This window comes from Epargyreus clarus, unplaced genomic scaffold (assembly GCF_041222505.1).
Source record: "Epargyreus clarus isolate Ecla_fem2 unplaced genomic scaffold, WU_Ecla_fem_2.2 ptg000005l, whole genome shotgun sequence".
Lineage (NCBI taxonomy): Eukaryota > Metazoa > Arthropoda > Insecta > Lepidoptera > Hesperiidae > Epargyreus > Epargyreus clarus.
In genome coordinates, this window is record NW_027332213.1 from 15,487,558 (window position 1) to 15,511,893 (window position 24,336).

The 24,336-nt window shown below is 38.4% G+C and overlaps 1 protein-coding gene across 3 annotated transcripts; it reads right to left on the reverse strand.

The window, feature by feature from the left end:
- Positions 1-5,944: 5,944 nt before the first annotated feature.
- On the reverse strand, positions 5,945-23,553 carry Moca-cyp (nuclear cyclophilin protein Moca-cyp). 3 transcript variants are annotated; one of them, XM_073073341.1, is made up of 20 exons: positions 23,535-23,553; positions 22,937-23,170; positions 22,105-22,210; positions 20,972-21,059; positions 19,662-19,691; positions 18,909-19,048; positions 17,683-17,791; positions 17,117-17,308; positions 16,272-16,344; positions 15,692-15,793; positions 15,117-15,186; positions 14,792-14,857; positions 14,442-14,507; positions 12,738-12,882; positions 12,121-12,336; positions 10,901-11,782; positions 10,266-10,347; positions 9,613-9,703; positions 8,913-9,018; positions 5,945-7,618 (listed from the first exon to the last, which is right to left on the reverse strand). In XM_073073341.1, exons 2-20 carry the CDS (start codon positions 23,129-23,131, stop codon positions 7,540-7,542), a joined length of 2,838 nt encoding a protein of 945 aa, XP_072929442.1. In that variant the 5' UTR covers positions 23,132-23,170; positions 23,535-23,553; the 3' UTR covers positions 5,945-7,539. The 3 variants fall into 3 exon arrangements, with proteins under 3 accessions (XP_072929442.1, XP_072929440.1, XP_072929441.1); XM_073073339.1 differs by lacking the exon at positions 23,535-23,553 and adding an exon at positions 23,253-23,369; XM_073073340.1 differs by lacking the exon at positions 23,535-23,553 and having other exon boundaries at positions 22,937-23,363.
- Between the last annotated feature and the right edge of the window lie 783 nt (positions 23,554-24,336).

Genomic DNA, 24,336 nt, shown 5'->3' on the forward strand with positions numbered 1-24,336 from the left:
TATTCCGGTACATGTTAATAATCGTAAATTCTAAAGCTTTCGGATTTCGAGCTGATTATTCGCACTGCATTAGTCAACTAGGCGACGAGTTTCATTACGATATAGGTATAAGACTCGAAGTAATGAAGGTACCAAGATCGTTGAAACATCAATTCAAAGAGGTTAAATTAATTATTGGATGAATTGAATTGGATTAAAAAATATATCACTATCAACTCACCTGAATCTGAAACGTAACACAGTAAACGTACCTTACTTTGATAAACTCAATTATTTTCTTTTACCGAATAATTAACACTTGGCTTACATATATGGGGCATGACTCACATTAGCTAGCATTAGCTAGAACCTGTGATTTATTGGCCACGGATGTCATGTTCTTAAATCAAAAATCAACTTAATTTCATGAAAGATGAAAGATTCTACGCCTTTTTTGTGTCCGTTTAGTCCATCTTTTGCTCCTTAAATATTTCCCCCAGGAGTAATGTATGTCCTTATATTATCATTAATACAAAGCTTTGCTGCTCTAGTATAAATGGTAAAAGACATGAGGCATTCCAATTTAGTCTTCCGGTCTCCTATCCTATTTAGAAATATTTAGGTTGTTTACGAAATGTCCAGATGTCCATAAGCGGCAGCGTGTACTTTGTAATAAATTTCATAAAAAAATGTATACTCCGTGAATTAAATAAAAAGCACAATTCAATGAATATTACTTTATTGACTAAAACAGACACCAAGAGGAACACGAAAAAAGGTAATACACATAATCAATTACACAATAGTCATAATAATATAACACTTATCTCTCACCAAAAAGACGTTTAGTAAAAACTAAGTGCTAGTCTACATAGTTGTAGACATCAAACATACTATTTACTAAGTTATAACATTAAATCATTTGTAGATATCATGTCCTGGGGGCCTACCACCATCTTTTAAAAACCATCAAAGTTCAGGAAAGTTTTATTTCCTCCTTAAAATAGTAAAATATTCCGTCATACACAGTTGAAGAAACTTAAACCCTTATTAATTTTTCACTTATCTATTGTATAAATCAACTGAAATTGTCATATTTTGCTTAAAAAGTTAAATTTCCTGCAAAAAAAGTAAAAGTATGATTAAAATATGATTGTGTTAAGGGATGGTAGTAATTGGTAGTTACCCCCTGGTGATTGTCGGCTTGACTGTACATTTGGTTACGCAAGTATGCTGCATTTTAAATTAGAATCGGCCGATTACCGGTCACATGAATGATCTATAACACATCACATTTTCTTGTCATATGTATATCAACTGTGTGATAAAATAAAAATAATATTATTTTTGTAGATACGGCCTTTTTATTGCCGCACGGGGATATATCCGCATGTATACCGTTTTTTTTTTTTTTTTTTTTTTTTTTTTATATGTAACCTAACGATAAGGCAGACGGGCTGCCTGATGGAAAGCAGTCACCGTCGCCTATGGACATTTGCAACACCAGAGGAGTCGCCAATGCATCGCCGGCTTTGAAGGAGAGCTCTTTTTACACCCCTCTTGAAGAGCCCCATGTCATAGTCCTGAGGGAATACCTCAGGAGGAAGTTCATTCCACATTTTGCACGTACGCGGCAAAAATGATCTATTAAACCGAACCGTGGAGGACCGCCACGGGTCCAGTTGATGTGGATGGAACTTCATCCTTCGGCGAGTGGTGCGATGAAGGAAAGGCGACGTAGGCACCAGATCAAACAGTTCCTCAGAACACTCACCATTGTAAAGTCGGTAGAACACGCAGAGGGAACCTATGTCCCTCCGAAGGCTTAAGGGTTCTAACCGATCAGAGATCACTGGGTCATCGACGATTCGCACCGCGCGTTTCTGTACGGAGTCAAGTGGGTTAAGTTGGTATTGTGGTGCCCCTGCCCAGAGATGCGAGCAGTACTCCATGTGGGGCCTCACTTGCGCTTTATAAAGCAGCAGGAGTTGCCCCCCAGTGAAGTACTGCTTGGCTCTGTTTAGGACGCCCAGTTTCTTTGAAGCCAACTTGGCTTTAACTTCCAAATGACTCCGATACTGCACGTCGCACGAGATGTCGACTCCCAGGATCCCTACACTTTTACCAATGGTGAGCGGGGTACTTTGGAACTTAGGCGCTATGACGAATGGGGTTTTTTTAGCGGTAAACGCGCAGACTTGTGTCTTCGAGGGGTTGAACTCAACAAGGTTAAGACGACCCCATTCCGAGACCCGCTCCAGAGAGTTCTCGATTTCAGACACAAATCGGATTCTGCTTTCTTCCACGAATGTCCGAGAGGTGTTCGCACGGCCTGTGTACACAGCATCTCCCGTGCTATCATCCGCATAGCAATGAATGCCACCGATTTTCAGCAGCATATCATTGATATGCAGAATAAAAAGCGTGGGAGATAATACAGACCCTTGGGGCACGCCAGCGTTGATGAGCTTCGTGTCTGAGCAGCACCCGTCAATTACGACCTTAAAATGCCGCTCAGACAGAAAGCTGGCTGTCCATGTGCACAACCTCTCGGGAAGACCGTAAGATGGTAACTTCGCGAGAAGGGCCCTATGCCAGACCCGGTCAAAGGCCTTAGCGATGTCCAGGCTTACGGCCAATGCCTCCCCGTTGCTCTCAACAGCCTGCGCCCAACGGTGAGTGAGGTACGCAAGAAGATCACCAGCTGATCGGCCCTTGCGAAAACCATATTGGTGATCGCTGATCAGCCGGTGCTCTTCCAGGTACCTAAGGAGCTGCGTGTTTACAACACGCTCCATAGCTTTTGAGAGCAGGGAGGTTATCGCTATAGGCCTATAGTTGGCCGGGTCGCTGCGGTCACCCTTTTTGGGAATAGGGTGTACAAGGGCAACCTTCCACGAAGACGGTACTTGTCCTGTGGTGTAGGAAAGCGAGAATAGGCGCGTTAAGACGGGAGCCAACTCGGGAGCGCACGTCCTGAGCACCACTGCGGGGATTTCGTCTGGCCCGCTCGACTTCTTGATATCGAGGGACAATAGAGCTCGCCTGACAGCCTTCTGCGTAAAGCGAATATCCGGCATAGAGCTCTCACACCGCGGGATGGTAGGCGGTGTGGCCCCTGTGTCATCAAGAGTCGAGTTTGAGGCAAAGAGGGTACCAAGAAGATCGGCTTTCCCCTTTGCCGTGTGGGCCAGAGAATCATCTGGTTTCCGCAGGGGCGGTAGTGAAGACCGGCAGAAATTACCCTCGACAGCTTTGGCCAGCGACCAGAAGGCTCGACTCCCGGAGGGGTAACCAAGTAGCCGCTCGCCAATTCTGCCGATGTGCTTAGACTTCGCCTTGGCCATATGCTTCTTCGCTGAACGGGAGGCAGCATTAAACGCGGTTCGGAGCTCGGGGGTTTTTGGGTCCTTGCTAGCGTGTGCTGATGCCCAGGTTTGGAAGGCCTCCTGCTTAAGGCTTAGCGCTTTAGCACAAGACCCACCAAACCAGGGCTGACTCCGCCCGCCGACGGACACGACAGAGTTTGGAATGAAACACTCCATACCCTGCCGTATCACGTCGGTTACAGACTCAGCACACGAGCTAGGGTCACCCGAGACGAAACATAGCTGCCTCCACGGGTACGAAGCCAGGAACTCCCGGAATCCGTCCCAGTCTGCTGACTTGTAATGCCAAACTTGTCGTCTCCCGGGGGGACGTGTCTCCACGGGGTACGACAAGGGCACAGTCGAACTTACCAAGCAATGGTCAGAGGATCCAAGGGGAGCCTTGACCATTACTTGGTAGTCCACCGGATGGGTAGTCAGCAGTAGGTCCAGCAAAGAGGCAGTATGGGTCTCTACATCAGGCACCCTAGTGAAACCAGGTACGACCTGAGAGAGCCCATATGCCAAGGAGAAGTCATATGCAGATCTCCCGGCAAAGTCGGTGGTCCGGGATCCCAGCCAATCAACATGATGAGCGTTGAAATCACCGAGAACCACCAACTCTGCCGAAGGACACTGCTGCAGCATTCTGTCGGTTGCCCACTGGACGTGCTCGAATAATCGAGTTGTCTCCACGTCTCCGCTATAGGACCTATACAGGCACGCGTAGACACGGGTAAGACCTCCGACGTCCGCGCGCAGCCACAACAATGATAGGTCCTTGTCTTCGAGAAAGCTGAGACGGCGATAGCAGACGTCCCCCCGAACATACACACATACCCCGGCACGACGCCTGAAGGCATGTTCTAAATTGTAACCGGGGTATTCCAAATACGATGTATCGTCCGGGGTAGATATCTGCGTCTCCGTCAAAAAGAGAAAAGCCGGCTTTACCGTCTCAAGGTGGTGGTGGACGGCATTCAGATTGGAATGGACTCCTCTGATATTGCACATATCCACAGTAAATGTGGAAGAGGTCGCCGCTGTGCAACTTTTCTTCTTTTTATTTGGCTTTCTCATAGTTGGTGGTTGTTCCAAAAAGGGCGGGAATTTGAAAGGATTTGCAATGCTCCGCCGACGCCTCACGGGACAAAGTATGAGTCTCGTGACACCGAGCCTACGGAGGTGATGTGGGATGCTGGCGCGGGGGACGGAAGGGCCCCCGGTCCCCCCCGTGCACGACTACCCGGCTCCACTCCGGTCTCTTACTCCGGCAAGGTAGCCGCGCAACGGGATTTTTCGCCGGTTGGCGGGACAGCCTCCCGGGCCAGAGGTTAACAGTGTTGCCCGGGTTCGGGTCCCCAACTAACCGGCGGGCGGCCAGCGGACAAGCGGGTGGTCTATTCGCCGCCGGAGCCACACGGCACAAAGCCGCACCCCGTACCCGCACCACCGTACCCGCATGCACGCCTCTATTTTATTGACCAATACATAGATTAGTAAAGATTACTCACTCCTAACAAGAAAATGTAAGCAGTTTTGACAATTGATATTGAAATAAACGACATTCATTTATTTTCGTGTTAGAAAAATATTAAAAAACTTTTTCTTCGATTTGGTGTTTTTGCATTACTTTACTGTGCATGTCGGCATTGTTCCGCGTAAATTACACCATGACAGCCATTAAATGGCTAACAGAATTGTCAGCCGTTTAAGCCATATAATGGCTTCCTTCAATTACAAGGCGGTGAGATATCTATACTTATCTATGGACCAATAAGACGGTTTTCCTGTCGCACGTGTTTATGCAAGCACGAGCGTCCAACCCCCATGCATACAACTCACATGCTATAGTTTCATACTTATATCGCTGCTTCAATTCAAAGCTTCCACAAATCAAAATAACACTTTTTTACAGGAGAGCTAATAAAAAAAAGGGTACTTTTTGCCTTTATAAAATTAATGTATAACACAGAATAGTTTTCGAGATGTGGCACTTTAGTACAAAAGAGACGTGCTTTCAGCTCGTTTGTCGACGTGCAACTAACAATATGACGGTTTAGATTATATTTCGCGCGTTGAAAACGATTGCATTTGTGCGATAAAAACGTTTTTGATATTTTTTTTATTTATGGTACTTCTGAATTGAAGCAGCGAAATGTACCGCGTAGAAAGCACACTGAATAAAGTTGTCCGTGGGTGAGACGCGTGTGTTAACGTAAACCCGCGCGACAAGAAAAGCGCCCTTACTCATTATTCGGCTGTGCATGCGTGTACCTTACGTGACAGGAAAATGATCACCAAGCGCGCGTGATAAGAAAAAAGCCCTTTTACTTCCTTAAGTCAAATAACAAATACAGCTTGAAATTCGCCGTCAAATGGACCATACATTTGATGATTATTCAAGATTGGTATACTTGATTTTAGTATATAATATGTAAGTTAATTACGTCATGTTACGATTTATACATATGAAAATACATTTACTTCATACAATAATATGCATCTTTATAAAGCGAATAACACGTATACATATATTATTTTTTTTACTTTTTTATCTTCTCAATACATTTACACATTACATTACATATTACAAATTTACTTGTATAGTCCGCGTAAAACTGCTAGTCCGCTCTGAATATAGAAATGAATCGCGTCGCTATAGCAAATTGTATGACCACACCTGCTCGCAACAACTTCAGAGCGGACTAGCAGTTTGGCGTGGACTATGCCAATAGTACATATAACAACTCTGAATATACACAATATGTAATTTTTGCACGTACATTACAGACAACTTTAATTGCTGTCAATTACTGCTCAGGATAATTATTTCGGCGATTTTCACGTTTCAGGGATGCGAAGATATAAATGTAAAGAAAATTGAGGATATGAGATGTTTTGATAGTATTTACGAAACTTACTAACCACTTTCAAACAATAGTGACATTGTAACACATATGGATATTAAACTACTAAGGGTATAAGAAGGTGACACTGCCGGATATGTAACATTGAAGTATAAATCAAGTAACCAAATTTATTAATACTACTAATAAGTAACCATTTATTAATTACGTGTCAGTTAAAACGACTTATTTTATCTTTGTTGTACGGATCTACTACTTTTTTAACAGTTCTTATACAACAATAGGTTGTATTGGATGTTAGTAACTTCAACTAACTCATGTCATAATAAAACTAAGTATAACGTTTACTTTATTTAATTAAGGTATCAAGTAGTTTTATGTAGCATTTATTTGGTTAGTCAATCGATCTTCAAGTTAACATATAAATTACATACGTCTAGATAACACATTATAATACCAGAAATTACAACAGTTGAAATATATTTGATTTCTTATTTATATGTGCGTTTCACACATTCACCAATGCCGTGTACGTACAGTATAATGTGTCTGTGTGCGTAATATAATTAATAGAAATAGAGTGTAATGTTAAGTGTTATTTCTTCGTGACCGATGTTCTATCTAGACGCATACAATAACCAGCAGTGAATTATACAAGCTAATAATAAAACTAAAATTAGGCCTAATCGAGACCTACGTCTAGTACTCTGTCTAATTTATTATTTTCCTTCTGACGATTATACAAATATAAAGTTTGTATAAGCCATAGTACATACACTAAAATTGTAATAAACAATATCATCTTATTATTGCAGAATGGATGTGACTCATTAATTTCTAAATTTAGTCACAAAAAATGTCATTTATATTATTCACAAAACAATATCCGTTTTATACTACACAACCGTACCATATTATTATGTAGAAAGCATAATTTCCTAAAAGAAAAAAATATGAACAAAATATAAAATTACCAAAATGTATTCAAAGTGAAATAAATACCATAAGGGTATTAAATTTATTTAAACCAATCAACTCTGTAAGTGCGAATGGCAAACATACTCGCATTATATCGATAAAATAAAATAAATCATTAGACAGAGTACAGTTGACTAACGCCCATTATTAATAACCAATCTATCCAGTGTTTCTTTACCAAAGATTGACATTTGACATTTTTTTCATACAAACAATATAAATTTTCGGTCATTCGTAAATAAAACAATAAAAAAATGGGTTGATAGATGATTAACAAAGGGCGTATGTCTCGTAACATCGTCAGGTATAGAGATGGAGCGGATAGGAGTGTAGGGGCATGTGATTTATCGAGACGATGAGGAGCGCCTGCGACGTCTTGTGGCGGAGCGCTTCGCCCGCCGGTCATCGCTGTCCCGACGACTTCTGTGTAACACATAAAATTACATCAATCAAAGATTCACTGCATTGACTTTGGATCATAGATAAGTATAGATATCTCACAGGCTTGTAATTGAAGGAATCCATTAAACGGCTTAAACGGCTGACAATTCTGTCAGCCATTTAATGGCTGTCATGGTGTAATTAACGCGGAACAATGCCGACATGCACAGTTAAGTGGTGCAAAAACACGAAATCGAAGAAAAAGTGCGAAGAAATATCGTTTCAAACGTAAATGATGTAAAAACTTCATTTTTTAAATATTTTTCAAACACGAAAATAGATGACAGTGACAATTTCAATTGTCAAAACTGGTTACATTTTCTTGTTAGGAGTGAGTAATCTTTACTAATCTATGCTTTGGATGTACTTTTTATTATACAAATATAATACGATTTGTTTCCGGACAAATGGAAGAGGAGTATGTCAGAATGTCTACGATATTGTGAAATGAATGCGTAATGTATGACTGATTTATTTTAAGATTAGTTTAATCCTTATTATTAATTAGTGTAAATGGCAAGTAAAGCACCGTTCTAATTGAATATATAAAGAAATAATACGAGCATATAGTGTACTGGATGGTAAGTGGCTCCTGCCACCAGTAGATAATTGTAATTAACCCCAACTAAGGTTATATGAAGTTGGTCAGATTGCGTTGCCCTCCCTGAGAACTAAGTAAATCGCCTCAGATGAGTATTTCTCCCTTATAACACCCTTCAGACTAGAAGGCACTTTTGTTATTAGGTAAATATGGGTGTCGCGATGGTGACTCCGTAGTCAAATCACAAAGTCCACCATCTAGAAATTACATTGAGGTCCTATACCATAATGTCTACAAACTCATGTTTTATTTGTAACTTATTGTATTGGAGGAGGTAGAACCCTTTGTGGTTCGACTCCGGCGGCACCACCGCCACACCTATTTCTGCCTAATAACAGCAGTGTTAGGCGCTGCTGTGTTCCGGTTTGAAGGGTGTGGTAAGGGAGACAGATTTTTCCGAGGCGTTCCACCTTAGTCCTCAGGGGTAGCGGCGCATCTGCGGACGACCTCAGGTAGGAATATCTAATCCTATCTGGGGTTGATTACAAATGTCCATGGGCTGCAGTAGCCACTTACCATCAGGTGGACTGCATGCTCGTCTGCTACTCTTGTATTATAAAAAAAAAAGTTATAGGTGTTTACGGGCACGACCACACATGTATTTTATTTAAAATGAGATGTTCCATTTGCATCCATAATATTAAAAATAAAAATAAAATGAGGTATGTAGCTTACCTAGGGCTAGGGCTTCGCTTCGAGCGCTCCGAAGAGCGGCGACGTCTAGACTTTTCGCCTTCAGAATCAGACGAATCGCTCGAAGCCGCTTGCTTCTTTTTGGCCTCTGTCAAACAAAAATGTAAGTTTTATTCTAGCTTTCGCAAAAACTTGTTTGAGTAAATCATATTTCCGCAGACATTGTTGTTTAAATAATGGATTGTTCAGCGACGCAACTGTTTCTAGGGAACTTTAATTTGCACTTTATGTAATTTCCAATAAGATATATGTATTTAAACTCTACTGTTTCGAATATACAAGTTACTACACTTCTTGGCTAAAACAACTTTTAAAACTTTTGACTAAAACATCATCAATCCAATTTTTTCTCAAACCAAACACCGTGCAAGTAAGACGGCACAAATCGTCACAGCCGTCATCTACGTATTGAATTCATTGATAAGTTGTTTTTCGCTTGCGTTTAACCGTAGTGCGTGCTAAAGCTAACCTATTACTAATATTATAAAGAGGAAAACTTTGTTTGTTTGATTGTAATGAATAGGCTCAAAAACTACTGGATCGATTTTAAAACTTCTTTCACCATTCGAAAGCTACATTATCCACGAGTAACATAGGCTATATTTTATATGAAATATATTTGATAAATAGATTTTGAAGCGGTACAAAGTTTGCCGGTCAGCTAATAGTCAATATATCAAACCTGCTGCCTTATTCTCGCGGTCGCGTTGCCTCGACTTGATGAGGCGAACTATCTCCATCAACTCCTTGCGAGCCTCATTACGTTCCTCCTCCTAACAAAATAAATTAACACATTAATTGTAAATATATGAGTGTTGATAAATTCCTCACAACGTTTAATAAATCTCTATTAAAGATATAATTGGTTTTAAGTTTTAGTAGATTTGCAGCAGGAGATGGGCCACTGGTGTTTCTGAAACACGCTATCGAAGTTTTCTTAACGTCTTCCATATATACAAGCTCTGAACTGAGACTGTCGGAGCACGGCCGCTATCGGGCATGATCACCTACACTGGTGGGCAATCCCCCTTTGCCAAAATTTTATATAAATAATGCCGTTTTTACGTGAACAAAGGGATAAACTACTTATATAAGTTATGTAAAACAAAAAATAAAATACAATCTCAAAAACATACAATCTCAGTTATCTCTATAGTAAACAGGTATAGTCCGCGCCAAGCTTCTAGTCCGCTCTGCAGTTGTTGCGAGCAGGTGTAGTCATACAATTTGCTATGGCGACGCGATTCATTTCTATATTCAGTGTGGACTAGCAGTTTTACGCGAACTATAAAAGACATTTCTTGACATTTATTTATTTATTTTTAAAATATTTACCTTCCTCTTCTCCTCTTCCTGAGTTAACTTTTCATCGGTGTTAGCATTGGAATTATCATTTTCCTTTGGCGGTGACTTTGGCCTGAGATCAAATTTTCAACATATTTAAGAAAATTATCTTGATAAGAACAAACATATATCAGATCATGGAATCATGGAATGCCTCAAATAAGTATGTAACTTTTATCGTCATCGTCATCATCAACCCATTACTGTCCCATTGCTGGGCACGGGTCTCCTCTCATAATGAAAAAGATTAGGCCATAGTCCACCGCGCTGGCCAAGTGCGTATTGGTAGACTTCACACACCTTTTTTTGAGATTTTTTTATAAATCTTTCAGGTGTGCAGGTTTCCTCACGATGTTTTCCTTCACCGTTAAAGCAAGTGATAATTAATTTGTAATACGCACATAAATTTGAGGCCTGGGATTCGAACCTCAGGCTTTCACTGCTTGTCTCCTTTATCACAGGCCTCAAACTAGGTGGCAATGATGCCTTCAAAGTCGTTACAGTTTTGTCCAAGGGCCACTGTTACCATTTGAATAAGGTGAAACAACTAGCTCTATGACATAATAACATAGGATTAAAGAATTAATAAACATAGGATAGGATTGAAACGAGATATATATACATACCTTTCTTTGGTAGAAGACGGTGACCTTTTACGTTCCACCGACTTATCCCTGTTCCTATCTCCATCCCTACTCTTCTCCCTAGATCTATCCTTTTCACGCGACTCTCCCCGCTTCTCCTTACGTTCCTCCCGAGATCTCTCCTCCGTCTTTCTCTCATATTTATGAGCCCTTTCCTCTGATTTACCCTTATCTTTCCTCTTAATTTCGGCAGATGGACTTCTATCTCTCTTATCAGATCTCTTAGTATCATAATCTCTGTGTTCAGACGATCTCTTTCTATAATGTCGTTCAGATGAGCGTCTCCTGTAACTCCTACGCTCCGGAGATTTACTCCTATCGTCCCTCCTCTCAGATCTGCTCCCAGAATCTTTTCTCTCCCTGTAATCTCTTTTTTCAGGCGACTTGGAGATAGATCGCTTTCGTTCCGGCGACTTTCGCCTAACATCCTTCCTCTCAGGTTTCCCTTTGTCATCTTTCATATCTGATTCAATCGGTAAGTCTCTCTTTTCTGATGACTTCCTTACATCATTATCGTCTTGTGGAGATTTGCTTCGAGAATCCTTTCTTCTATCATCTTTCTTATCAGACCTGGCAGCTTTACGATCATTACTTTCCATCACTTTACTTGTAACATCTCTGTCCTCAATTTCTTTTTGAGACTTTTTAGCTTCATCTTCGTTATTCCCAGAATCTTTAGATTCAGGCGGTTTACTCTTATCATCTTTGTCGAACTTCCTCCGATCGTCCGGTTCGAAGTGTCTACGTTCGTCTCTCTCAAACCTATGCTTATCGCGATTGCCGTCTCGTTCTTTCTCGTTCCTATCTCTGTCGCGATGCCTGTAACTGTCTCTTTCGCGTCGGTTATCAACGCGATCTTCTTTTCTATATCATTACAACAATTTTATGTATTAGTTATTGTGTAGCTTTATGTTGAATTTTAATACAATACTTACATATTTACCTTTTACATTTATGTTGGGTCTTATAACGTCATCGTATTCTATCTCTTTTGTCGGATCTCTTATTTTTATTAAATTATAATACAATATACGTAAAAACTAAATATTTTGACTATTAAATTTGTTGCTTTCTAACACCTGTTGCAAATTCTCTACATCTACCCAGGGTTGACTGCCATCAGGCATTATGTTTGCCTTTTGTACATTTCATTTTAGATGTGATGCAATAAATTTTAAATAAATAAATACCAGAGTACTAACCTTGTCTCCTTGCCCTTCCTAAACGTACTCCTGAGCAAGCTGAAGGGATCGTAGTCGCCCTTAGCGCTAGTCTCGGGTACCGGCGCGTTAGTAACATTGGCAACATTGGCCACTGAAGCCAACCGTGGCGCCACAACAGCCGAGGCGGGACCATCGCGGCGTCTCTCGCGGGGCTCCCGAATTTGGGACATGTCCCTTGCACCCCTGCCAGTGAAACTAGAGAACCAATCAAGTTATTGTAGGAGTTAATGTTGAACATACTTCGCTTTAGTTCGCTTGGATACCCATAGAATAAGGGGAATCAGTAATAGTTAGAAAAAATCTAAAAAACAAACACTCTGTGCGAAATCAAATAAAAATCAAAAAACAAAACTTGCTATTTGATACTTTTTTACTTTCTTGTCTTGAAATTACTTATTGTGTAATAAAAAAAATCCTTTACAAATCGCCATTTCTTTGCTCACATGTTTATTTACGGAATACCAAAAAAATAGTATGCAGGCCGATTATTAAAATTGATTGTGACGAAACTTTCATAATGTATAGATTACTAGGAATAACCTAACCTCAAGAATACAAAATAAAAAAAAATCTTATTACAAATTATATGATTATACCTCTGTTGATCATGCCTGGGGTTGACCCCCAAAGCCCTGGCCAGAATGTCAGCCCTATTTTCGGGCGAAGTCCTGCGCTGATCCCGTATATCTCGCTTGCGGGGCTCCCTCTCCGGCTTGCGTTTATATGGAATCTCTCCATCTTCTATTTAAAGGAAGTAGATCTCACTTATATTACTAGACTTCTTTAATATTACCCAACTGCTACTTAGTAAGTACTATTAATATACAGGGTGCTCCAAAACTCTATGAGAAATGTTCAAAAGCTTAATTTCTGACAACTAAGGCAATAAAATCTTACTAACATAAAAGTTTACATTACAGGAATATAAACCTACTAGTGAAGTTGAAAAAAATCGCGGTTCACCATAAATTGGCCCATTAAGATTTTCAATTTATTATTGAGTTTTGGAACACTCTGTATTTAAAAACACACACCCCTCTAGTCCACCACGTTACTCCCGTTAAACTACCCACTAGAAATGAGAAAATAATAGATACTATCAAATTTAAGTAATAAAATTCGAACACTCGATTCATTCGAAATTAAAAATAAACGCATCATAAATCCTAATAACAGATATGAAACTAAAATCTAGAAACTATCTAGCTTTTAGCTTCTTTTAGCTTCCCCCTTAGGGTTTAGTCGACATTGGACAGATTCTACTTGGACATCATAGTCTAGTATGAAAATATAGTATATAGATAGTATAAAACTCTTTATGTAGAATCTGTCTTAAGTATAATCTGTCCAATGTAGAATCTGTCCATACTAGACTATGATGTCCAAAGTAGAATCGGTCCAATGTCGACTAAACCCCCCGTAGGTCTCCCTCCAATTTATAGAAAAATTAGCAAACTATTTTGAACAACATAGTAACGATTGAATATTAATTTGGCATCGAATTTACACTCCCACTAAGATTATTGATGATAATTTGGAGCGTTAATGTTTGCATGAACGTACCTACGGTTTAAAGGGTTCTGCCCAGTACAATACCAAGACATTATGCACATATTTAATTACAGTATGGATAAACAACAAATGAAACCACATTTTTTTATAATATAGGAGTAGCAGACGAGCATGCAGTCCACCTGATGGTAAGTGGCTACTGCCACCTATGGACATCTGTAATCAACCCCAAAAAGGATTAGAATTTCCTATCTGAGGTCGGCCACAGATGAGCCGCTACCCTAAGGACTAAGCTGGAACTCCTCGGAAAAGTATGTCTTCCTTAACACACCCTACCTAACAAAGCAGCGTTGAACACTGCTGTTATAAGGCAGAAATAGGTGTGGCGGTGGTGCCACCGGAATGAAACCACAAAGGGTTCTACCACCTTCAAATACTACTACATATTCTTCATGTAAAACATTTCTTTCGTATCGTTGAAAGGGTTTGAATGCCAGCTGACATACATATAATGCAATCAGCTTCGTCCTTAAGAATTGCAACGCATCTATAATTAACTTTGGGTAGAACCTCACTTCTAGATATATATGGGCGACAGTGATTAATTACCATGGAATATAAAAAAATCCAGACAACAATTTCTTACATATAAATATCGTATCCACCCTGTACATAACTATTCAAACTCAATATCACGAATATGAGCAAAACAGGTAATAAAATGAGTAGAGCCTTTAAACCGTTAACCACATAACACGAGCGAGCAAATATATAAATAACACACATACCGTCCTGCTCTACATCCTCTTCGAAGTCCAATGCATTATAATCTACTTTTTCGTGGCGGGAATCCTCTGTCACAGAAATGTCACTTTATATTTTTTTGTATTTACAACTCGGCACCTTGGCAGACCATAGATAAAACTGTATATAATTGTTAAAAAAATAAAAGATGAAAAAATTAAGAGTTAATTAATAAAAACAAAATTTAAAGTAGTGAACAATGTATGAAAATGTTAATGATAGAAAACAAAAAAAAATATAAGAAAAACATGTTAGGTAAAAAGTCCACTTAACACTGAAAAACTTGTCTGGTGACACAGATAATATAATGATATAGATAAAAAATATCACAAACCCATGGTGGTGTCGCATTCGCCTTCTTCCCTCTCACGAGGCTCTGGTGTGCCCTGTTCGGCTTCTTCTGTTAAAAAAGTAATGTAACTTGTCTTATTATATTGTATTATATGGTATACCAAAAAAAACTGCAAAAGTTGCTAAATTTATGGTGCCGATATTAATCTGTCGGTTATGTAAAAAATCACTCTTACATTTACCCCACTCCCCAAAAGAAGTATAATTTCAAAAATAATAAATCATAAGAATTGACATTATTGTTCTGTACAGTTTTTCATTCATTACATTCATATAAATGATATGTTTGAAAAAAAAAATATACTTACTGGCAGGTGGTTTGTCCGCTTGACCGAGCCCCTCTTGTTGCTCCCTCTCAGCACGTTCTTGATCTATGCGCTAGAACATAATTATAACTTCAGTACACAGAAGAACAATTAAATTTACAACTGAAAATTCAATGAATCTTCTGATCAATTTAGACTAAGAACGTTTTAATCCCACTTGGTATGGATAACTCTAATGAAGGAACTAAATTATTACGCAGCTTGTTTCTGACAAGTCGGAAAGTATTATTGTTAACATCAAAATGACTTTGAATTATTGCAGTAGCAAGGGGTATAGTGTACAAATGACATTTGTTGGTCGAGCATCCTGGCGTTTTGTCGTTTGTGCGTTTTGGCGTGTTTGCGCGAGTGCGTGTGTATGTGTGTGTGTTTGCGTGTGTGTGTGTTTGCGTGTGTGTGTTTGTTTGCATGTGTGTGGGTGTTTGCGTGTGTGTGGGTGTTTGCGTGTGTGTGTGTCTGCGTGCGTGCGTGTGCTCTTGCTTTTTAGTGTGTGTGTGTTTCTGCGCATGTGTGTGCATGTGCGCGTGTTTGTGTGTATGAGTGTGATGGAGCGTTACCTCGAACTCGGACAGCTTGATGATGCGTCGCTGCGCCTGGCGCCAGTGCGGCGGCGTCACCGAGCGCGAGCGGGAGCGCGAGCGGGACGGCGTGCGGTACCGCTGGAACGGTAACATACCTATCACACCACCCTCGGAGCCTAACAGCTAGGAGACACACATCCAAACAACTGAGGTTCCCCATCCCCCTTTGGAATGTGAACAACACCATAAATCGGTAAACAACATTATTATAGCAATACATTAAGATTGAACGCAAATTATTTTATTTTTTTCCCAACTTTAATTACATGAGAAGAAACTCGCAGATGCTATGGTATTCTCGTAGGAATATACATTATGAACACCTCATATTAAACAAGATGTTGTACGTTAAACGTTTGTACTAAGATATGACGTCATTACATCTTATAGTATTGTTAACATGGTCGACTTCAAAAAGTATATTATAAAAAAAGATAGCATTTTAACATTATTTCCCCCGAGGACATTTTTATTCTTTAAAATCATCTGTTCCTTGATTCATTAATGTCTATTATAACTATAAACACTTATACATTCATAGTTGTTTCATACTTACAAAGACGCCACGCCCTTTAATGATCCTCCCACTCCGCGTATATGAGTGACGGTCCCTCTCCCGATATCGCATCCTATATACATAATAATATTATTTAATTATCTTCATTTTAATATTTTTTAACCAATCTAACATCTATACACAAACATGCATAATAATTTTGTACAGTAAACGAAAGTAATTGTATTTTATCATAAAAAAAGAAATATTTTGGACGAAATATTATAAGTAATTGTTTATAAAACTTACATTAAAAATTGAGAAAAACTGTAAATAGAACAATCATTTATATATTTTAATGAATAACCTAAATTCATAAGTATTATATGGCATTGTATTGCCAATGTTCATACTTAATTTCAACTGAATATATGTACCGAAACAGTAATGTCACTAAATGTAAAGTTTATTTATAAGTTTGTTCTGTTTTCACAGAAAAACTAAATAATCAAACTTTATGAAATTGGACAGTTTTATTAACTGGGTCTTCAAGATGAACAAAGGGTCCTAGGAAATCCTGCTGACATTCACTACTACAGTCACAAAATTAAATTGACTTACTTGACAGAGATGGCCTTAATAAGATTTCAAGTCGGTCCCAAATATGCACTTCTAATTTTTTAATGTCCATCGGGGTCAGGCAAGTATTATTTGAACAGACAGAATTTTACATAACATTTAACCCCATCCCCCTGGTCAATGAAAGTAAGCAAAAATATCTCCTCCCCTATACTAACGTAAACATTGTGATTAGAAGTACATTTCAAAGAAATAAATATTTCTGATGTAACCACCATCAAGCCACCCCGGCCCTTAAGCCATCATACTAATACTCGCATACATACCTCTCCCTCTCCCTCTCCCTGTCCCTCCTGGGGTCATGTCTATCTTTGTCCTGGTCCCTCCCGCCCCGCATGAGGAACCTATTGGTCGGCACGTCGGGTATCTCACGAGGATCTATCTTTGATGTGGTTACCAGGGGGTGAGATGGAGCTTCTGGGGTTTCCTCCTCGTCTGCTGACTGGGTGGAGGCGCGTCTACGGAATAGAGGAAAAATGTGAACCAGTATCGTTTGACTGAGGTGGTACCACAGCTATGGCTATTTCTATTGCAAAAGCAGTTCTTCTGTTTTGGTTAAAGAATGTAGATACCAGCTGGCTTTTTCTATAACATAGAAGTAGCAGACGAGCATGCCGTCCACCTGATGGTAAGTGGCCAGTGCCGCCCATGCGCATCTTTAATCAACCCCAGATAGGATTAGATATTCCAACCTGAAGTCGTCCACAGATGCACCATCCTCAAGGCTAGCAATGTTTTTGTGATTGATTAACATATATGTATACATTTCCTAGGCAAGCAAGATAAGCTATAGTAAGCCTAACTGAATATTTTTCAATTATCTATTTCTTACCTTTTCTTTTTCTTATCTTTCTTTTTCTTCTTATCTTTCTTGTGCGATCGTTCCGAATCAGCATCGCTTTCTTCTTTCGCTTTCTCCTTCTCTTGCTTACGCTTTTTAGCTGTGGATAAGTTAATAGCATTAATGTGCTGTATATAAATAAGCTCAGATTTTTTTTATTGTTGATTTAATGGGGATCAATTAATTGATAACGAATAAAAACATGGCTTATTAAGAATGTTTGTGTACATCTCAAGCACCTAACTTAATAAGCCATTCAATTAAAATCTTACCTTTCTGAATAATATTAAGCTGTTTCCTTCTATAATGTCTAATAAAATATTTAATGAACTGCCTAGTAATTTTAGGACATTGTCGGGAGTCTCTGCAGTCTTCAACGCTCCGATCTGAGAATAGAGCTACAGTATCTCCAGCCTATCGTAAGAGACGAATATAAGGGGGTTGCAGCAAGAGTGGGAGCTGGAACTGCCCAGCCAGATACCCCGGGAAGGATCACGTTATGAGAAGCTGCATATCGTCTTAAATACCCGAAAATATGGTGGGTGTAATTACTCACCAGGGCAGAACCGCTCTTCGTTTCTAGTTACGTTCTTGATGATCCCGGAGTCATCTACGTAGTATTGAGGACCAGTGAGGTCACCTGGGGAGCTTTAGTGGGCAAGAATCCCAAATGACCCGGTGTCCCTCCCACGGCACCAGACACATTTATTGTCTGATTCCTAATTAGGTGTCCAAAATGTAAACAAAGGTGTTGACCTATTAAGAAAATTCGTTTCAAATGGTAGTTTCTTATTTTTGACGATATTTAAGTAATACAACAATAATAAAATAATAATCTAAATAAATTAAGATTAATTCACATTTTCTAATATTTATATTACCTCAATTTTGTTCGATACCGTAATAATAATAAAAAACAAGGTTTATGATAGAAAATTAAAATGTGATAATGGTAACACAATCGGAATCCAAAACATTTCTTGTGCCGTCATTTTTAAGTGTCGTAGCTAATATTATTCATTTTCGTGATTGTGATCAAACTCGAATATTTTCTCGTGTTCAAAGCGCGTTTGTTAAATTGTGTATAGTTGTTAAAGTTTTCGTTTTTTGTTGAGTTTCTTAAAGTTTTTGTTTCTTGTTAATTTTGACAGTGTCATTTCTTTGTTTACATTGTGGCCACCTAATTATGAATGAGCCTATTGGAGGTTTCTACGTACCGGCCCTGACGCGCACGAGCTGTCCGCAGTTGGCGACGGCGACGTCCTGCAGCGGGCGCGCGTTGCGGTCCACCGGCAGCGCCTCCAGCTGCCGCACCAGCGCCGCGCCGCCCGCCACCACGCCGAACACTACGTGCACACTGCACAATGGGGGGAACTATTAGGAAACTAACAATTATTATAAAAAAAAAGCTTTACCCTATTTTATTCCTTCAATTTAAACGAATCTATCGACACCGCATTTATTAAAATCCGTCAAGCCGTTTGGGCTGCAGCGTGATACTAATAATGTGACATACACACATCCATACATACATACATACATACATACGGTCAAAAAACATTACCATCACCCTCAGAAGTGGGATAAAAATCACCATTAATGGTGGGAGTACCAGTATAATTTGGCAGCTACCTCCTGCAAATTATACTGGTACTTCTCTCTCTCATACTTTCTAGCATGGAGGTGTTTTTGTTTTTCAATGGAAAGGTGTAGGTAACGGCTAACTTATAAAACAACCATTAAGCTACATAGGAGTGCAACACATCTGTGATAGATTTCAGAACAGGTTTTTTATATGGAGTTAGTTACACATCACAGTACCTATTTAATTAGAATTAAAAATTTATATTAAAAAATATTTCTTAGTAAAGAATTTCCTTATTAACTTTACTACAATTATTATAGTCAAACTAATGTATCTCAACAAGAACACATAGACAACAACAAAATATAGAACAAGGCATACTCACTTGTCGAGATGGGGCGCCGGCTGTGTTGTTCTACAACACACAGAACACAAGAACAATGATAGCGCGCGCGGCGCTCCGCCCGGCGACTCTACACAACGCACACAACCACGCGTCAGCGGGCGCTCCGCCACGCACCGACAACGTGAGCGTCACAACCGCTGGGACCACATGCGACTCTTTATGTAGGGTAATACCGAATTTTAGTACCTTTTTCGTTCTATTTGGTAACTTTGTTGAAACAATATGTACCTTGATAAATATAGAGAGAAATGAGATCGAAAATGGTAAGGGTCAGGAGGTGACGTCAGACGATCTGACGTCATGTCCTGACCCTTAATTTACGTCAAAAAAATCTAAAGTAAATATATTTTAAGGGCACGTAAACATTTACGAAAAGATAAGTTTGTTACACGTTCTCCGATCTATTTCAAGTGAATGTCCCAACCATCCTGACGTCAGAATACCCATTTTCGATCACATTTGCTCTGTTTATCATGGTACAAATTATTTGAACATAAGTTCCAAATAGTACCAAAAAGGTACTAAAATTTGATATTATCCTTACATCAAAAATCGCATATGGTCCAGCGGTTCTGACGCTTACGCCCCGACCGACCCCCCAGTTAGGGTAAGGCTAGATGCATTTACAAATTAAACAACCATAGACATATTTCTGAAATGTGTCTATAAATTTCTTATTCTGTTATCAATTGTATTCAAAGTAAAGTTCATCTGGCCGTACCCGAAACTGACAAGTCATGTCTTAACGGGAGATTGCTAAACACTAACAAGAAATAATAATTACAAAAACTATACACAACCACAATGTTTTATTCACTTTTCAATGAGAAACCTCGCAAATATTGATTGGTCGCAAATGTATAAATGTACAAATGTATAAAAATTTATAAATTTCAGCGTATGATCAAAAGTGACACAGGCCTCACATTCAAATGTAAATAAAATCGTTGATCATAAGGTTTCATCTATATAATTTTTTTTTATAACTTTTGCCACCAACAAATGCCCTAATGTAATTAAGATGCTTCAATCGTCATTTATCCTATGAATTTAACTATGTTGATGAAATTTATCATGAAACATAAGCATCTCCAATATGTACCACGCCTCCCCAAGTCTTGGGGGTAGATATGCCCAGCAGTGTAATTAACAAATCACACACTGTATGCTTATTTGATACTATAAATGTATTTAACAAGTGAGATGTTTAGTATAAGAATATTTTTGAATCTCATAACATTTGCTCAGCAATATTCCAACATTCTTACCATCTCCCAAGACACACTTACATAAAGAACTGGGAGCCGTTAGTGTCCTTCCCTCTGTTGGCCATAGACAACAGGAATGGCCTGTCATGTTTCAGATCAAATGTTTCATCTGAAACAAAATCATATGGTCCAAAGTCATCATCACACTAATTGTAATTATTTACTTACATAAGCAATAAAATTATAGAGTTACTAGCTGACCCGGCAAACGTTGTGTTGCCATATAAATAAAAAAAAACCTTAAGCTTGAACAAACCTTATCACTTACGGGTTTGAAAAATAGATAGAATATTTGAAACTGCAATGGTAGCGAAGTCTGTCGAATCCAATGTGAAACATTGCAAAATCAACAACTACTTACTAATTAAAAATTAATTAAGAAAACCTTTTCCCACTGACTAAATTGTGAATCTAAACCATTCTCAAGTCCCCTTGAACACACACAACAAATTTCATCAATATCAGTGCAGTCATTTAGGAGGAGTTCAGTGACATACACACGAACATAAGAAATATATATATATATAATAAGATATAATGTCAATACAAAGTTAATTGAGATATTTTCTTATATTTCTTACCTAAACACATACATACACTATTAATAGTTAATTAATAACATTTGAAGCAGAAAAAAGATATTAATATACACTTTTCGTAACAAATGCCGTTTATATTCCATGGAAATTAAAATGATACCAATTAGTGTAACTAACAAGTTTATGATAAGAAATTCATCAGACTTGATTGTCACAGTGAGACAAAATAAGTACATAGTACTAGAAAACAAACAAACAGAGTTACATTAGAAGAATAGGAATATCAATAACACAATAGGAAAGTATCTTACTGTGATTTGTTAAACCAATCATTCAATCATAAGTTACATTTATATAAAAGTCAAATAATATAGGAGGTAATAAAACATTACAAATATGCCTTATAACATCAGTGTTAAGCCTTTCTGGTTGGAAGGGTGTGGAATGGGAGACATGCTTTTCCGAGGTATACCAGCTTAGTCCTCAGGCATAACAACCCATCTGGGACCAAGCTCTTATTGATTACAGATGTCCATGGGTAGTAGTAGCCACATATTATCAGGTAGAATGCATGCTTGTCTGCTGTTCCCATATTTTAAAAAAATGGTTCCTTACCTTCGAAAGTGCCACCATAAATGGACTCCCCACCAGTCCCATTGGCATTAGTGAAGTCCCCACCTTGGATCATGAAGTCCTTAACTACCCTGTGAAATACCATGCCCTGCAAATTGAAAGAACATCAATTTATTGCAAATATTGTAAAGAAACAAATTTAATGGAAATATTTCTGAATAACCTAGCCTGCGTTGTGTAGATAGACACTCTTATGTGTATGTCAAATCAAATCAATTTTTTTTATTCAAAATAGTTTCTTTACAGAGCACTTTTTGAATGTCAAACTACCACCACTTCACAAGGTATTTCGTTATGGAGAAGAAGCCCAATTTCCAATTTCAATATACAAAAAAAATTTATATTTCGCAAAACGAGATCTTCCACCGGCATAGATGATCATGCCCAGAGAGTAGTTGTGCTGCAATAGTCTAAGTTTGGTGTTGATATATATGCAAGACATTGAGAAAACTTGGCAGTAGAAACATATGGTTCGTTTTCAGCCCCACCAATGGCACACCTATTTATGCTTAATAACAGCAGCATTAAGCACTGCTGTGTTTTGGTTTGAAAGGTGTGGCAAGGGAGACATACTTTCTGAGACGTTGCAGCTTTCTGAGACGTCCTCAAGGTGCTGCTAGCACCTGTAACTGACCTAAGCGTCCAAAGTCTACTATACCATTATGCTGGTTTTAAATATTCCTAAACTACATTTACTTGACCAAACAATTACCAAGAAACAGCTAATATCATCATAGGAAAATAACCTGAAACCATGAACCAAATACGCAAATTATAAAAAGGTACTAACACTACAATCAGACCAATCACGTACCTTATAGGTCAAAGGTTTCCCAGTGACTTTCCCGTCGCCCATCTCGCCGGTGCAGAGCGCCCGGAAGTTCTCCGCTGTCTTCGGCGCCACATCGTTGAACAGTTCGAACACAATCCTTCCCGAGTGCAGCCCGCCTATCGAGATGTCCATGAAGACGCGGTCTCGTGGCGGCTTTTCCTCTCCGTCCACCGTCATCGTCGATATTTTACGATACACTTTACACGAACCAGGTAACTAACAAACGAATAAATGTACACTATAAATCACACGTCGAAGTCATTTTAAAATAATAATGAAACGAGATATAGAATATTACTTTATTGTTTGGAATAGTCGATAGTGAGTAAATTCACGATATTTTTCTTATTTTTACACTTTTTAGTTTGTAAAATAAAATAAATGCCCCACAGACAGTCAGACTAGACCTAGACCAGTAGACCACAGCCAGCATATCCATAGACATGAGGCATAAACATATAGACAGATAAAATTAATTATGGAATTTATGGATTGCAAAGTAGAAATTATATCACTATAAATAAAGTATAATAGGTATAAAAGCCAATAAAAATAATAAAAACATTACGTTACGAAATACGAATTAATTTCTCTTTCAGGCAAATCAGGCATCTAAAATCAGCATCATCTATTTTTTTTGTAATTTTAATAGTCTATGGTGAGAATGAGAAAGTATTTGGTATTAGATGACGCTTTTGAAATAGGGATTGAGGCACAATTTATATTTTTAATCGATTGCTTATTATCTTTTGACAACAATTTTTAATAAAAAATAATTTGACAGTACTCTAAGTTTTAAGTTTCATTAATCTACTCATTAAGAAATGAGTTTACCAATGTGTTGAAAATAGATATTATTTCTCACCATATATGCTACAATAATCGTGTTCAGATTCAATTGTAATATCAATTAATTCATCAATTGCACACGGTACCTAATTTTGTGGTCAACTATTAATTGATAAGAAATCTATTCTACTCTTTAGAACATACATACTCTACACTAACACTGCAACCTTTTTAATATATCTCATCCATAGATTAGTAAAGATTACTCACTCCTAACCAAGAAAATGTACCCAGTTTTGGGAATTAGAATAGTTGCGTAAAAAAGTTTTGCCACGTCTCTGTGCTAAAATGTCCTTAAAATATTTGAAATAATTATTTGTTTATTACGTAAATTACGCAGTATTAGTTATTTATTCGTAAATCTTCTCTAAAAATGTTTTTATTTGTCAAGAATTCAAAAAAATAACTTACTAATAAGCAATTTGTGGCTTCATTCAATTTCAAGAGGGCGAAGTATCTTTACTTATCTATGATCTCATAAGTAAAAAATATTAAAATTAAAATAAATGTCTTAATCTCAATTTATAAAACTC